Raw genomic sequence first — 18053 nt, 5'->3', positions numbered from 1 at the left:
GCAGGGGTGCTGGTCTCGGTGGCGGAGGTGGGGGTGTCGGTGTTGAAGCTGTCGTGGATGCCTGTGATCTTGTGGTGAAAGAAGGTGGCCAGTGAGTCGCACAGGTCTTGTGATGGTGGAATGTCGTTGGTGTTGGAGCTGGGGTTGGAGAGTTCTTTCACGGTGTTGAAGAGCACTTTGCTGTTGTGTGCGTTGTTGTCTAGGCGGTCCTCAAGGCGGTCTTGATGAGTCGGTGGTGTATACGGGTAGCGTCCTTGTGGGCGGTGTAGCTGTCTGGTGTTCGGTCGCGGAGCCAGTTCTTCTCCTGCTTCCGATGGGAGCACCCTTCTAAGTCGCCTGTTCTGTCTTCGAGGAGCTTCATCCTCGTTTGTAGGTCAATTAGGAAAGTTTGCTGGGACTTCAGTTGAAGCTCTAACGTTTGTATAGTTTTCTCCCCTTGATTGACTTTGTCCGCAAGCTTGCGATGGTCATCACGTAAAAGGTTCAGGTCTGTGGCCAGCACCCCGAATCTGTCTTCCATAGTTACCCTAGAATGTTCAATGGCTGCCAGGACCTGGTCTAACTTGCTCAAATACACAATAAGTATCTAGGGGTCAATGTGCCATGTCAGTCACTGTCAGTCTAAACCTCAACACAATACAGACAGAGTAGTGAAAACCCAAAATGCAACAAAATGTAACATGTGGTAGCTAGGTGTAACCTCTAGGGCAAGAGTAAATATTCCCATCAGTAGCCGTCCTGTACCAACTCTTTTAACATCATTTGGGTTCTCCTTGCCCAGGAGACAGAACAACACAACATAGCCTATCGATGTTATTAAGACTATGTGTTTTTCTAAAAAATATGTGTTGTCAGGAAAGGGTGGTAGTAATATTAATGTAGATGAATTTTATGGCTACTGAATAAGCAGTGTAAATGAAAATAGCGAATGAAGTGAATAAAGTTAAAATTGGGTCAACTAAGTAGGTTTATAAGTTTTAATAGTGTCTCCCAGTTGTCCAAATCTAAAAACGTAAGGTGTGAGAAAACAGATTTAACAAAATATCTGTGAGAAGTAGGTCAACATGTTTCTGCATAAAGGAAGAATAGTTCTAAATGCTTTCTTCAGGACCAGATGGTAACTACTGCTTATTAAGTGAAAATTAAAATCAATATCGCCTGCTGTTTTCAGGTATCAAATTCCACCACATACTGTTTCCGTATCATGTTGTAGACAAGACACCACAGGAAGGGCATGAAAAAGACAGAAATTAGATGACACTATTATGTCAATTAGTGTATCAATGTGAATATCACTATGCACTATAGTCAGGATTTTTTCATTGATCTATCATTGTAGCCACTCACCCATTTGTAGTGATGGTAGCGCTTCACCCCACCTGGCAGGAGCTCAGTTTAAGAGGAGCACCGCTCTAAAGTCAAAGTTAAAAACAGAGAGACAAAACATTTACCCCATGGTAGAAAATGAATAAACAAAAGTAAGCCTACTAGTGTAAATTGGCTAATAAAACAGAGGGGAAATCATATTGCTTCACTGTGCCACCCCTGTGAAACTCTCAATGGGAACCAATATAAACGGTTCCTTTTTTAGTGGTTCATGGTCTCAATCAATTCTGCGAGCATTTTCTTTACACCAAAAGCATTTAGATTAGTTGGATAGAAAGGTATCTGCAAATGGCACACCTAGACCGTATTTAAGAGGCTTCTTATGAAAAGCAGTATCATCATGCCGCACTTAATAAGGAAAAGGCCAGACTAAGTGGTTATCTGATGTGCGTGTCTCTGAGAGCGAGTCTCTCAACATTCTAGCGCTAAGGAGCCATGTGTTAAAAAATGATGAAGTCGCGCTGCACACGGAAAGCTTACCTATCCGTCGGTGTCTCCGCACAGCCGTCCGAGCTGTCTGGGGAGGCACCGAACGGCGGTCAGGCTCCGTTTTGAAAATGCCGACTACGCCCAGACACGCGATCACGAACACGTGATCACTGTAAGCTGGGAAATGTAGTTTGGTAACACGCTCACCACAGACTGTCCGTCTTGTAAGCACCCTCGATGTTCTCGCATTTTTAAACAGCGCAAATGTACGCTCTGTGATCCTATTATGCAGGCGTTGTCAAGGACAAAAATAATGACTATGTGAGGTCATCTAATTTAGATTCGAAGCTCAATTTGTGATCTTACTGACATGATCTTCAGCCCAATACATGATTTTATTTTCACTATATGGAGACAGCCGATTTTAAATCTCCTTAATATTTTACTAAAACTGCCAGTTGTGAATGTATATGACTATCAATTGTAGTCTAGCCTTGTTCTAAATATAGTTGAAAACAGTGTATTTTCTTTCAAGCATATAAGCGCCCACAGAAGTCATGAGTGTAGTTAAATTCATATTACATTGTCTTACTCGCAAATGCAACAAATGTGACAGAGTAAAGCGTCTAAAGTAATTATCCCTAGTTTAGGGGATGGAATACTCAGTACACTTTTTATATATATATATATATATATATATATATATATATATATGAATCAATATGTTCAGCAATAGTATCTACATATATACTATATATACGTACACTTGTGTTGTTGAAAATATATGTATCTGTAGGAATCTGTATATGCTTATAAGGAGAGGGACAAATATGTTGTATGTCTACAGTTATGGAATCTTTATGCAGTTTAGTCCTCGCCGGTCCATCTATAGGGAGCCTAAAGTATAAGTATGGGCGGAAAATCCGTTCCGCTCGCGGATTTTGCGGATTTTCGGTAAATTCGCAATCCGCGAGATTCGCGAATTTCCCGCAAAATCCGCGAGCAGCGGATTTTATGGCTTGCTCGCACTGTTCGCGTGAGTTCGCGGCTTCCCAGTTCAACTTCGCGCCCCGCGAATAAGCGCTAAATTGCAGAAATACGATCTTAGCAAAACTGAAACTACTTACCAGGTTCAAAAGTTCAAGCTCATCATTAGTAGCCATTTCCTGTAGTGCTTCCTGAGGGGCCCCTCCAGAGTTCAGTTGCCTACTTGCAACTATTATGTGACCCTGCTCTGACCCTCAGAATAGTTACACATATGCCACAAAGGTCCTGAATTACAGCTAAGGGAGACAAGCAGGAGCCAGGCTGGAAGTTCAAATCCAGTGACACATTAAGCAGCCCCTAATTCATTATTGTCAGTTGGGGCAGGGCAGGTGTTGTAACTAATTTTGCAACAATGAAAGCACTTAGCAAGTGCAAAAGATCACTAATCAGGAAGCACTAAGGAAGCAGATGCCAGCTAAAAAAATATTCTGTGACACATTAATCAGCCCCAAATTAATTCAGGTCACTTGAGGCAGGAAAGGTGTGCTTTGCTTTGCCACAATAATGTACACTGGACAACCAGAGGGTGCTGTGATGAAACAGAGGGTGGCATGGGTGAGCCAGAGGGTGGCATGGGAAAACCAGAGGGTGGCAGTGGTGACAGAGGGTGGCAGTGATGAAGAAGAGTGTCCCAAACAGGCTGGACACGTAGAAACAACAAGTTTGCAAAACTTGCGACCCAACAGGTAAGTTCGTGTTTGCGAAATTGTACAAAAACCCTCGCGACCTGGCAGAAACCCGCGCGAACACAAAAAAAAAATCCGCAAATTTGCGAGAATTCGCGGATTTTGCGGATTGCGAGTCCGCAAATCCGCAAAATTCCCGAACGCGAGATTCGCAAAATTTGCCCATGCTTACTAAAGTATATTGGCTAAGGAGGGTCTACATATCATAGGGACATCCAAGGAATTGGTTCACTTAATCCTTCTTTGTCACTATTTAACTTATAGACCCACTTTTGTTCCTTTTTGAATAGGAATTTTCCAACATCAGGACAAGAATCAGGTATAATGGGCTATTCAAGAACTGTCCAGTAGAAGTCGTGTGGGCCATGTCCGACCTCAAGGAAATGTGCCGTTAATCTGGTTGCTTGTTTTCGGCAGCGCACCGTGCTCTTGTGTTCAAGTATTCTTGTCTTAACTTTCCTTGTGGTCATGCCCACGTAGCGTTTATCACAAGCGCAAATTATTAGGTAGATTAGGTTCTCACTATTGCAATTTGTGAACCTACGTTGTTCCCAAGGTCTAGTGGTACCTATGTCTACTGATGTTGACGTGCGTGTTTGTGGACATACAGAACATGTGCCACAGGGGTGATGGCCCTGTACTGGTGGTAAATCCCACAGGGTCCCTACTTGTCTGGGTTCTTTATTCCTTGGTCGCGTATGGACCAACTGGTCCTTCAGACTCCGTCCTCTCTTGAAGGCAAATAATGGTGCAGATATATTGTCGCCATTGGTGTTCAGTATTGGCCAATACTTTTGGATGATCTTTTTGACCTGATTGGATCTGGTATTGAAAGTATTCACAAATGTGATACGACTTGTCTTCTCTTTCAGTTGATTTACTTCAAGAAGAGCCTCTCGATGATTGTTAGATGCCCTCTTTCTTGATTGACGAATGATTTTCTTCGGATACCCTTTTTCCCTCAGTTGTTCCTCTAGATTGTTTGCATGAGTGTTGAATGTTTCTTTACTCAAGCAATTCCTTTGAACCCTGAGAAACTGACCGAAGGGCAAATTGTCTCTCAGGGCCTTCGGATGGCAGCTTTCATAGCTAAGAAGAGCGTTCCTTGCCATCGGTTTTCGAAACAGTTCTGATTCCAGACCATTCGGAGAGACTGAGATCTTGAGATCTAAGAATGCTAATTCACTCCTACTGTACTCCACAGTGAATTTCAGATATGGATTACGTGTGTTAAGCCACTGGTGGAACAAAATTAAATTCTCTTCAGTTCCACGCCATATAACCAAAATATCATCTATATATCGCTTCCATACTAGGAGCGACAATAGATAAGGATTGGTAGATGTAAGTACCTCGGTTTCTTCAAAGTTGTGCACGTACAGATTAGCAAGGCTAGGAGCGAAGACACTACCCATACTGGTCCCAGATGTTTGTAGGTAGGTAGTGTCTTCGAACCTGAAGTCGTTGTCCTTCATCGCTATCTCTGCCAGATCCATAATGAATGATACAGGAGTTATGGACTGGAGGTCACGCTGTTCCAATAGTTGACCCACAACTTCGAGTGTCTCAGTTTGGGGAATCGAGGTGTATAACGACTCCACGTCAAATGACACTAAGATGTCAGTGTTGATGTTAAATTGTATCTCTGGGAGGAGTCTCAATACATCTTTAGTGTCTTGGATGAATGTCGGCATCTCCTTAACCATCGGGTTAAGAAAATGGTCCACAAAAGTGGAGAGTGGTTCCAAGACAGAGCCTATACCAGAGATAATAGGTTGCCCTGGTGGTGGTCTCAGTGGTTTATGAACCTTGGGGAGGCAATAAAAATACGGGATGGTGGGGTGGGTGGTTTGAAGGTACTGACCTTCCTGTGATGTTATCCACCCTTCAGAGGTGGCTTCTTCCACCATATGACCAATAGTGGTCTTGAGTCGTTCAGTAGGGTCTTCAGACAGGGGGCAATAGGCGTTCCTGTCACCTAATTGTCTTAAGCATTCGTTTCTGTATGTTTCTGTATCCAAAATGATAATGGCCCCACCCTTGTCAGCGGGCTTTATTGTAATGTTTTCATTTGATGTTAATGAACGCTAGGCTTGTTGGTCCTTTTTTGAGAGATTGTGGAAATGTTTGTTCCCAGTTTGGTAGAGATAATAGATGTCATTTTCCACCGCTTCCTCAAATGTCAAAACCTTGGGAGGTAAGCCAACAATAGGTGGGTTGAACGTTGAGGGTTTTTTTAAACCGGTATTCTTATCTTCATTTGCTCTTTCAGTGCCATCTTGTTTAGCAAAAAAATAGTGGAGCTTGATCTTTCTGAAGAATTTTGCTAGTTCAATCTAAATTAGGAAATGGTCTCCTTCTTGTGTTGACACAAAGCCTAGACCTTTATTCAACAGACGTTCTTCGTCATCTGAGAGTATATGTGAGCTGAGGTTCATTACGAGGCTGTCGTGCTGCTTGTTCCTGCTGTCTCCTGGGGAACCTTCTTCCCGCTGCGTAAGTCCATTGTCGGTTGTACTGTCGGTGCCCAATGGACTTGTTGTACTGGGCCTTGTCTCCTCCTGCCTCTCGGCCGTCTCTGACCAAACCCTAAAAAAGGAGGCATGCCTGGACCTTGTTGCATTTGTGGAGGGTTGAACTGGCCCATTTGTTGTGGAAAAGAGGGCCCATACATCCATGGGTTAGGTGGCCACCATGGTTGGTATTGATTTTGATTCTGGTTATGAGAACCACCTCTCCAATTCCTGCGGTTTCCACGTCCCCTTTGGGCACTGCTAGTAACATTATTCTGGGAGGTATCTGAATCCCTTGAGGCATCATCCGAGCTAGAAGTGGCATACGTTGAACCACCTCTACTCCCATTTCGGTTAAGAATCACTTGTATAAGGATAAACCGTTTCAGTGGAGAATTTTGCCAGATCTTTTTTTAAATTTTTCCAACTTGGCGAACAGAATATTTTCTTTGTAATCCTTATTGTTCTTATCGCTGTCTTCCTGCCCCTTCCTGAATGAGCCACTTTTAATGTGGTCTTGATCTGTCCTTCAAGTACTTGTATCTCAATCAATATTTTATCAGCCACTCTCTTTGCTGTCTTTATAATGAGAATGAGCCAATCTTGTGTACATCTCCAGGCTATCATAGACCAATCCTTGACAAACTCTATGTCATCAAGGAACAGTCTAGGTGCGTTGTTAACAATCAGTCCTGACGGTGCACAATTGCCGCGAAGGTATTCCGCCTGGTCTAACTTGGCCAACATGGATGCAGTCTGTGGGAGCTCCTCTGATGTCTGAGGGGCAACAGTCTCTGGAGAAGACCGTCTGGTGGAGCCTGGTTATAGCCCTTTAGTGGGCGCCCGTTGTCGCCCGTTGTTGGAAAAGTCGTTTGGCACAGGTGGGATGTTTACAACCCACGAGGTGGGGCGGAAATCTTCTCGAGTGTAGCGCACCGTGGGTTCCGACTTCGGGTTTCTGGTAAGGGTCCCTGCAATATAACCGTCCTCTCGCTCTCCCCTCAAGCCCCCGAGACCTGGCTCCGTGCAGGGGGTTGTTGAGGGGGGTCCTCAAGCACCAACGGGCAGGAGACTCATGTTAGATGTTGCCTCCAGGTATTGCGCCGGGGTCAGCCTTGTAACCGCTAGTCTTGGGGGCCTGGTTCTCTTAGCATGTGTACCGCTGGCGTTGCCGCTAGTCCTCGTAGCTCCCACTCTCTGGGGTGTCCTGTGGGTACTGTGCCCCTCACCCCTATTCCCCGTCTTTTGCCTCAAGGACCGTCGCCGAGCGGGCAGGGGGGGGGGGCGCGGAAAACGGCCTATGGTTGGTAGGAGCGGAGGGGCGGCCCTCCGTTGTTGCTGAATCCCCTTAGTGAGTCGCGGTGGTGTGGCAGCCGTTGAACCAGAGGCTCACACAAGGTCTCACCGGACTATGGGGGGGGTGGGTTGCTGGAACTGTCGCCAGGGTATGCCCCATCGTAGTCCGAGTCATGGCCTTGGTTGGAAGTCTGTGGTCGCTATGGGCCTGCAGCATCTGCACGCGCCTCGAGGCCCGGCGCCGTGTGGGAGGGCAGTCCCAGTGCGGCCCGAGGGTGCTGCCTCGGCAGCACTGTCTTTGGGTTGGGGGTGCGGCAGCGCTACCTCTATGTCAGGGGAGCTGGCCTGTTGCACCCGGCTCTTCAGCTTCCAGCCTCCCGATGCAGGCCCCGGTCGTCCCAGGTGGAGAGGGCTCCTCGTTTGCTGTGGGCTGACATCAGGGCCTTCAGAGTAGCAGCCATCGGCCCGAAGGCCCTGATGTCAGCCCACAGCAAACGAGGAGCCTTCTCCACCTGGCAGTGCTGGTGTTTACAGGGGCCCAGTTGGTGATCCACCCCTTGGATCCGCCGATATCCCCGGGCCCTGCAGGGCCGCCAGCCCCCGTCCCCCGCCACATGCCTAGAGTTCCGGTGATGTGGGTAGGGGTAGGGGTGGAGAATAGGTGAAAATGGTGCTGGGTTGTTAGGGCAGAGGACCAGCTTTCGCCCTCAGCACCTCTTGCGGGGTCTTCGTTTATAGTGTGGCCGTTATTTCAGGCATTTGGAGTTTACGCCCAGCCGCTCTACCATTGACTACGTCTGGTAACTCCCCTTTGAGGCTCGCGCTCACCTGGGGCCCCCGCGGGGAATGCGTTCGATTTTCAGGCCATGGGCGCCCCTCCGTCATTCACATCCGCTGCGGGCGCACTCCACCGGTGTAGTTGGCCTCCTGTCACTGCTGCCGGGGAAGAGGCCTCCAGCCGCGGGGAATGGCGGCCAAGTTGTGAGCTGGCGCCCCGATTAAGGGTAAAATTGCGGCAGAGTTATCTGTGCACTCCGTCTCATCTGGTAGAGTCTGCGCACAGGAAGGTTCTATACACTGCCTGGGAGTGTCATTGGGGGGCCCGTCGGCACCGATTGATGCCGGTAGATCGGACCGCTGCCTGAGCTTCACAGAAGCACGTCCACCATCTTGGCCTCCCTGGCCACGAGCCCCAGGTACAGCCGTTTCTTAGGTTATCTACAGAGTTGTAGAGTGTACAGTGATGAAAAAAAGAAAGTGCACAACATATATCTCTATGGTTTTACATATTAATATATATCAGACTTAGATCTGGTCCTCATCACGTCCTAGCAGTATATAAATGTATCCTCATGCGACAAACCATACATACAAATTTCACTGAGGCGTCATTTATTGAACAAAAAAAATCTGTCGGCATACAGGAACCATATACAGAAAAGTAAGCATACCCCAGGATTCAGTAACATATGAAACCCCTTACGATTTTTTTTTCTGACAGTGTGCCTCGGACAATGACCCCTTAAAATTGCAGTATTCCAGCTGTGCCGCAACTGCAGGTCCCAAACATCCCTCACACCACACGCCCACATGAAGTAGCTTTTGTTGCTTGGGCTCCTCTAACAACTCCAAGTCATGCAATAGGTTTTCCCTCATGCACCTGACAAAGATCAGGGATTAGAAGGCAAATATTTAGGCTGTCAAGCACAGAAAGAGGTGACTGCGAAACAGAAAGCTCCATCCAAGTTGCAGGGCCTTTCTCGGTTGATGTCATGAGGGCTATCCCAGTCTAGCTGAAAGTCTTCTGGTAAATTGAAGTCCAAGCCTCGCAGTAAACACCAGAAAGCCAATGCCTCTCTAAGTCCAGCAAGATATACAAGGATGTCGATCAAAGAGTCTTTCGCTCCCAGCCTTTTCTCACTCTGATTTGGTCCAGTAACTGGTTCCAGCGCACCCCAATTCCCCAGACCATCATTGACCCACCAGCAAATACCTGGCTTCAGGGAGTCAATGGGGAGATGCTACCACCTCCAAGTTGGACTTGATGATTTTGCCCGACTAACTCTTTGGGCTTGTTACTGGGCCAGCACTGACTCCAGTCCAGACTGCCACTCGGCCCCAAGAAATCACTGCAGAGTCACATGTAGCCACATGGTAGCATCAGGAGCATTGCTGAAGAATTCTGTGTATCTGGGACTAACCTAAGCAGAATCTGCGTTTAGATAGAGTATCTCCCTGAAGGAGCGTTACCGAAAGGTTAGTAACTTACTTGTTCTATACTCTCATAAGAAAAGTGTTTGCTTGCATGTGCAAATGAAGACATTCCTTGATAATCCTTGACACGTTTCATGCTTGAGATTTGGTTTCTTGAGCCAGGAGTTTTCATCCGAAAACCGTATTGGCACTTCTCTATAGATCTTATGGGAGCAAGACTTGTCCCTCTCCTTGGGTGACCAGATTTTGAAAAACAAAAACTGGGACAATCACCAAAGAGCCAGGACTACAGTATTACATCAAATCGAACAAGGGGCACAGACTGATTTAATTGGCAGCGTTCTCAAGCATAAAAAACCCATAGAGAAATGGCACTACGGGTAATTAATTACACACAGATCAGGTCTTAATTAAGTCCCATTCTGAAATGGACTGATAACCAATCCTGCCCTCGAATTCAATCTGTGTTAAGTCTACCATCTCTGAAAACTGGCGCATGTGCAGAATTTAGTGATACTTGGTAGGACAAACAGTGACAAATCAGGACCGTCCCAGCAAATCTGCGATGTCTGGTCATCTTTCCCTACCAGCACTTCACTTTTCTGATGATTACAGATGTATGGCATGCGTAAAGGGTTACCAAACACGAGTTTGAATTTTGAAGCTTCTCCTGTTTTATGTTTTTAAAGACTCTTTTCATCTACATTTACAAGCGTGAAATAGGGAAAACTGTGATATGATTTGAGTGGATTTGATGGTATAAAGAATGCAATACCACTCCGAACACTTGTACCCTTTGGTTCTTGGCACTCTCCCTCGTTAGCCGTTTTTTATGTTAACTTTGATTATTTTAAATATTGGTTTTCTTTCCCTTCTACATCATACTTGAAGGTGCCTGGCCGCTTATCATTATAAATGTGTTGCCTTCATTATTTCCTTTGCAGGTTTATTTTTAGTTTCCCTTTTTTGTCTGCCTTCTGCATGGCAGGAGGTTGAGCCAGTGCTCACTTCCTGGGTTGGTCGGTCAGCCGCCCCTTCTCTTTTAGCCCATTTAATGGCACCTGCAAGTGCGCAGAGCATCTGCCACTGGTGTACTGAAGGCATGTTGAAAGCAAACCTGTCTATACCAGAATTTGGCTAGCTGCTATCCACTATGCTCCTTGCACAATCGATTTTGTTGCCTCCCCTAGACATCATCCCAATTAGCAACATACTAACAATAAGTTGATTTTACCGTCATCTAATAATAACTAACCTCTAAAAGAAGGAAAATTCTTCAACAAGAAAATCTTTGTTTTGAAGGGTAGCATTCACCTAAACTCTACCAAATTTGAGCAGTTCCCTATGAATGACCCTAAACTCTTATGTAGTCAATAGCAATGATCTCGGCCATCCTCGCTCAACAGTTTGGACCTCTTATTAATGCCCATTACTTGGTTAAATGAGGATTGCAAACCCATTTTAAACGACCTAGTCCTGTTTAGCTTTAAAATGGTTCAACTAGATTGTTGCAACAAAAGAAGAGGTGGGAGTATCTGTTATTTATTATGATTCTATTTGTGTGGTTCAGTCTACATGTAAACAATTTAATGGTTATGAAACCCAGGGTTCTGACCTTAAAGTAAATTTAACCTCATATTGGCTGTGTAACAATCTATAAGCCTCCACAAATTTCACTATAATATTTAATCTGACTCTAAGACCTAATTTTACACTATCTTTCATTCTTTGCAAAAGTATTAATAATTAGTTATTTTAACATGTGAATGGATTCTACAAATAATACCACAACACAAAACTCCTTAATAACCTCCGCTTGTTATCTCATACTGATTTTTCACTAGTAAGCAGCTGGATAAAGTACCTGCCCACAAAGCAGGCCACATGCTTGACTTCATCCTGACAAACTCTGAGAGAATAGATCTCTTTGGCTCACTAAACTCCGCTGGACTGACCATTTTTTAATGACTTTATTTAAATAAAATAAAATGCAAACACCTTCAAGACAAAAAATGGGTATTGAAAACATGCTACTTGCAACACCATTAAAGTGCACTTTGACAAATTTAATAATCCTCCTAAACCAGATCCAAACCTAACAGGCGTAGATAACCATGTTATACGATTTCACAGTTAACATCACAAAAACCTTGAACTACATTGCTCCTATGGAAAGCAAACGTTCTTGCAAGTCCTTGGTTCTTAATCTTACTGAAAGATGAGAAAAACAAATTGAGATCTTTGGAAAAAACATGGCATATATCCTGTAGCAGCCATAATAAAAATGTATTATAAAAAAATGAGAAAATACATTTAGTAAGGTAAAGACTACTAGAGCTTTCCCCCCTAAAGAGTCTTAGATACTAAGAACTCCACTCAGGCACTACTTTAAAACCATAGATTTTTAGCAAAATCTTAGTGCAATTACCTTGAACGTTACCCCTTCCCAGGATCTGGTAAATTGCATTTCTAATTTCATTCTTGATGCATTCAAGAAGATAAGGAATAATGTTAATAACAATCTATTAGCTACAAACTAAATGATGAAGCTGTTAAACTAAATGATGCAAGCTAGCTCTATCTCCCTGCAGTCATTAATGTAATGGATTGTAGTAAGCTGACAACAAGCAAACCACCAGTTTCTCCTTCTATTGTTTGTCCATCAAGAAATTTTTGGCCTTATCAAAAATCCTCCAAAAAGTTGTGACTGTACGACTACAAGCCAAGCCTTTATTGGGGAAAGCACAATTCTCACAGAAACTCAAATTGGTTTCAGACCAGGATTGGGCGCGGAATCAGTCATCATGTTTGCGTTGAACAACCTGAGAATGTTGGTCAACAGAGGTAAATTGAGTGTTATAATACCCATTAACATTTCAGAAACATTCGATACAGTAGATCATAAGATCCTACTTTTCATGGTTGAGCTAATCTAATATTATAGGCACTGTTCTCAAGTGGGTAGAGCCTTTTCTACAAGACAAATCTCAAGAAGTCCAAATACAAATTTTCATCTTCCCACACCCTCATCTCCCCTATGTTTGGCATTCCCCCAGGGCTCGGCCGTCTCCCCACTGCTTTTTAATATCTATATTCAACGACTGGTGACTTTGCTTGGCCAATTTAATATGACCACCTATATGTTCGCTATGACACACAGCTGATAATTAACTTAACAATGCCCACTATAATCCCCCCTCTGGCTTTTCAGCTACCATGGAGTCCATCTCTGAAAGGATGACCAATCATTACCTTAAATGAAACACCTCTAAAACGGCAATACTTCCATTCACCAATAAAGTGAACCTAAAGGAGGCCTCCCTCTAGACTTCTTGCATTGGAGAGTGTCCCAAATCAGTGACATCGGTGAGAGCCTGGCTTTCTCCGTTGACGGCGATCTTAATATGGAGGATTTGCCAATACCCCCAGAATTTGTTTTCTCCAAATATGCATTCTTGGATTTATCTTTCTTGCTTTTCTCACTAAACCACAGAATAATGACTGCTACGGCTATATAGGTGCATTGATTTATTGACTGTGGTAACTCAGCTTATCTAGGTCTCTCCCAAAAATCTGTTGCTCGGCTACAAAAGATGCAAAATGCATTGGTCATGGTGGTGTACAACCTAAACAAAGGTAACGCAGTCTCTTAGCATGTAGCCCAGTTACGCAGTATACCGTATTGAGAGGTAGATTCTATTCGCAACAGTCTGTGCGATGCTTAAAATCTTTTTATCGTAATGGCCTTCACTTTGTGGATAAGAAAGTTAAGAAATACTCTCCACATAGACACGTTAGATCTGCACATCTACTGTTGTGTTTCCTCATAAAAACAACAAAAATGAAAGAAAGAAAACCTCAAGCATTTTTTATTCCAAATGTGCGGTTGTTTGGAATTCTATGCCTTTGTTGAATTAACTGCAGAAATTCAGGTAAGTGTTAAAAACATGACTGTTCCCTACATAATCAATCCCCTCCCGTTTTTTCTCACCTTCAAGTTACTTTAAATAGCACCAATAGACTTATTTGGAGTATACGTTTGTGCTTAACAAATATCCTTGGATAATAAAACATAATGATTCAGATCTCTACAACTAAGAAATAGAACTCCTGTAAAGCTCCTATTAGCTGCTGGTGGTGTGCACAAATTCGATCAGTTCTTGGACCTAGCCTTCAAAAGTCATTGCCACCCCAGAAGGAGAATTACATAAATATGTAGATGTCTGTTCTACAATGTTAGATTTTCTGAGTTCTGCCATCTTGCAGTATCACCACCTTTTCCCTATATCAAGTTGCTTTCTATGGTATTATAGTAGTAAGCCCATGTAATTGAATGTCTCTTCGTGAAATTGGATTTGCATCTCTAAATAATGTGAAAAGAGTACACCAATGCTTTGTTTCCTGACCCAGACCTTGATAGATATATATATATATATATATATATATATATATACACATGGAGGATGGCATTGGTAATTGTTAAATTGTCACAATAGATTATTTTTAGTTGTTTTAGTGTTATTTTGAATCTTGACGCTAACAATGTGCAAGGAGCTTTACTCACTCAATTTATTGCTTTTTAAACATTGATTTATAGCTGTTGAGCAGTTTGTAGCGTCTATTTTATCTATGTTATCTATATGGATAACATTTAAAGAAAATAGGTAGAAAGGATCTTCTAAAAAGTTACTGATTTTCAACTGTGTGTAGTGTTTTGATCTACATTTTCTCATAAATCCATTAGATTCACCAGCAAAAGTATCAGAGCCATGGCGTAACAAAAGTGGCCACATTGTACGCTTTCCTCATCCATGTGTCCAGACCGCATTGTCAGCGATTGAAGGCGAGGTAAGTGAGCAACTGGAATGTACCTTAGATGCAATGAGATTTGATAAACGTATCTGTCTGTAGGTAAAATTCCAGCCTTTTACTTCAGTGCTTTTGGCTGAGAGGCTTTTCATTCTCTGCAGAAATGGGGTACATATATGTAATTTTAATGAAAAAATGTCATGGGGGAAGTGGAACAAGTACAAGTAATGGACATCAGTATAGTGCAGTATTGGAACAATCAATACAGTCAATGTATTACATATGGAGATGTCATTAAGTTACATATGGAAGTACCGAAAGTGAATGGAAAAGGGGTAAAATCTACAAAAAATGTAATAACATTTACATAATTTGGGAAGTGTCCAACTCTCTTTCAGAAAAGGGAACTTGGACCTGAAATAATTAAATAGTCCGCGAGAAGGTCCCTTAGTGATTGTACTTTGAACATCATTTGGTTTTCTTGTCCGTTTTCCTTATGGTACCACTGTGGCACTTCAGGGCCACTGGAATTAAGTTTTGCAGCATGAGTGCCTTAATTATGTGACCAAGAAATACTAATAATGCAACAACTCTTTCCATTAAAAATCGGTTCTGCAAAATAGTATAATATATGTTATATTTATTATTTGTGTGTGCTACTTGGCGGTTCTTTAGAATTCAAGATGTGGGACCTTAAAAAGAGATGCAACATTGTTGTGATTCTCCTGCGGTGTGAGTGCCCTTTTAAAATAACAACAGCTTTAAGAACTAGTGTGTGTGAGATGTTAACACCAATTTGTAAATTGTAGTGAAAAGATGCCATGACACTGATCATTCTTCCCACCCTATATACATTATATTTAAATGTTTACCTTTTTGTTTCCTGCTGCACTCAAATGACCTTTCCCCAGTCCATCAAGTAGTAATGTTTACACACTCTGGGCAACATTGTCAGCTCTTTAATTGGCTCAGTACAGCAGTCAATAGTTGAAGGTGACCAGTTAAATTTCATAAAGTATCTGGTGCACCTGCAAGCTCCTTATGTAGCAGTATTACTATTTTTTTATTTCATTTGACCTAAGAAATATTTCTTTGCCAAAATTGGCAAATTATGTACCAAATCGTGAATTATTTAGTGGGCGTTAAAAATTGCTATTCTGCACAATCACATTTTTCTAGTTGCCTGGGGCCTGTTCTTACATTTTTCTATTAAAAGGATAATATGAACAAAGACTTGTTAAGAATAGGTAATAGCTATGACAGTGACATATACTTATAACTGGAAAGGGACACTTCTAATCAGTAGGTAAGTTTTTTTGATTGCTTAAAATCGAAAGTGCCTTGTGCCACATTCATGTTGGGTCGTGCAGACAGCTGAGGAGCCTTGAGTTATGGCTCTTTGCTACCTAAGCTCCCATTACCCACCGTTCATGATAGTGGAATGGCACTTTAGGGTTTGAAAAGGGAATTTGAGGTGTCAAACATCATTTGCTAAGTATAAGTTTCACCTCCAATATTAATGAGTCCCTCGAGCATATGTGTTGGTTCCTCAGCATCTGGAGTTTATAGTGCTTTATTTCTGCTTGATATGGCTTTGCTGTCTTTGCACAGCCCACATAATTCCTTATGAAATGTAACAGTGATGAGGAACTTTTTATATTAGTGTACTTTTTATATTTCCAGGGGCGAATGCGCCATGATTTCAACATCTAGTGGCAAGCATGGGGTGAGTGTGTGTCAGAGGTGGAGGTATTGAAAATACTTTCTGCGATGCAGTTGGTATTCTTCCTGCTGCTCCATAAAAGACTGGAGGGACTCATTTGTGAGCACACCTGAGATTATTTTGATGCCTATGATGCCCCACTTAGTGGAGCTTGGGGGAGTTAGTCCCTTTCCACAATGGGGTCTCCAATGTTAGTTGGCCAGCCAATCCCTCGACTTTCGTGGCCTCTCTCTAAACTATCAGCGCCACGTGTGTGGAAGCGAGTAATCAGCGCAGAAATTCTCCACCATATGGGAAATGTGGGAGGCAGTCGCAGCCTGAGAGCCACACCTCCACTGCATATGCCAGGTCCTCAAACCCATCAAAACCACCAGTCCTTGAGCACCAGTAGTTGTTCCACTCTATAATGTAACAGGAAGTCCGGGTGGCTCTGCCTCCCCCAAAGGTGGGCTTAAAAGCATTTTTAAGGCAATATGGGTTATTCCTCTATTCCACAGGAGCTTGTGTATTAGGGTTGGCCCTAGCGAACAAGTCCTTTCCCAGTGAGAAGAGGAAATTCTGAAGTTCATGCAGGAGCCTTGGCAGTGGAACCATTTTGAAGATGGCCGAGCGGCCAAGTCGAGACAAGTGGAGGGAGTTTCAAAATTGAATGTGTCTGGCCAAGCCCTCCAGCTGAGAATGAATTTTGTGCTCATATACTAAGGCTCTCTATCTTCGGTGACAAATACCCCTAGATATTTCATTCAAAACAGAAAGTACCTGCAGCTCTGGGGCCCATGGTATTGCCATCGGACATTGGACATTGAGGTAGATGGGTGGTTTAGCTATATATTTTTTTAATTTATTTTTTTATAACAAACTTTATTGGAAACTACAGGTGGTTTAGCTTTATTGATACAAATGCCTGAGTAGTTCCCAAATGTGTGTAATATTTTCATCTTTTACGCTCCTAAATTGGGAGGGTTGCCAAGGAAGAGCAAGATAACGTCTACGTCCAGTAGGATTCAGTCGCTCACCATCAGGGATCATTGAAAGCCTCGGAACAAAGCGCCTACCCTTACCCATTCTGCCTGTGGCTCTGCCACCAAGGCAGAGAGCAAGGGAGAGAGTGGACATTCCTGTCAGGTGTCCCTTTCTACAGGAAACCAGGGAGAAGCGGCGTTGCCGACACGTACTCTGGCCTGAAGGCGGGTGTAGAGAAATGAAAAGTAGCTAGTGAATTTGGGTCCTAACTGTAGGCGGGTAAGCAGTGTGGAGAAAAAGTCCCTGTCCACCGAGTCAGACACCTTTTGAAAGTCCACCATGAGTAGTGCTTGATGGCCTGGCAGCCCAGCGCTCATTTCTATTGCATTGTGCACTCTTCTTTTATTGTGTGTAGTGGCCCTTTGGGGCATAAACCTGGACTGATCAGGGCGAACGAGTTTCCCAATCATAGTCCAATGGCCAACACCTGGGCCCAAATCTTAACTTCTATATTCAGCAGGGATATAGATCTGTACTGCTCACAGCGTGTACCACTCAGTCCTTGCTTCATAATCGCTACTATGTCTGCCGCTCGAAGGTCTGTGGTTGGCAGGCCCTTTTTTAGGGCCTCCCTGATTGTCTCTAGCAGGAGTGAACCCACTTGGGGCCAGAGTAGTCTCCAATAATCCGTTGGGAACCCATTGGGACCTGGTGCCTTGCCCGGCTGAAGTTGCGGAAGGGTCTCCCCTACCTCCTCAGAGGTAATATTTCCTTCCAGAATTATTTCCTTGTCTGTTGGTCCCTGGCAGTGACGGAAGATCCACGACCAATTGCTGTAAGACTGGGCCACCTCTCCCCCGAATCAGAACTGTAGAGCCTCTGGTAATATGCAGCAAAAGTGCATGCAATACTATCACTGCCAGTGACGGATAGGCCCAGGTAATTTTCAATATAGGATATAAGGTCTGTGTGTACACAGCCGATGGA

The 18053-nt window shown here is 43.6% G+C and overlaps 1 protein-coding gene across 1 annotated transcript in view; it reads left to right on the top strand.

The window, feature by feature from the left end:
• The window catches only part of ELP1 (elongator acetyltransferase complex subunit 1), a 686929-nt gene that overhangs the window by 277744 nt on the left and 391132 nt on the right, over positions 1–18053 (top strand). Inside the window, exon 16 of the mRNA XM_086963713.1 lies at positions 14316–14419. Within this exon, the coding sequence (XP_086819839.1) occupies positions 14316–14419 (104 nt within the window). The remainder of the gene's footprint in view (positions 1–14315; positions 14420–18053) is intronic.

The sequence above is a fragment of the Lissotriton vulgaris genome, chromosome 3_1 (genome assembly GCF_964263255.1).
Source record: "Lissotriton vulgaris chromosome 3_1, aLisVul1.2, whole genome shotgun sequence".
In the NCBI taxonomy this organism is placed as follows: domain Eukaryota; kingdom Metazoa; phylum Chordata; class Amphibia; order Caudata; family Salamandridae; genus Lissotriton; species Lissotriton vulgaris.
The sequence above is the reverse complement of the archived record's forward strand: the minus strand, read 5'-3'. Positions and strand labels throughout refer to the sequence as shown.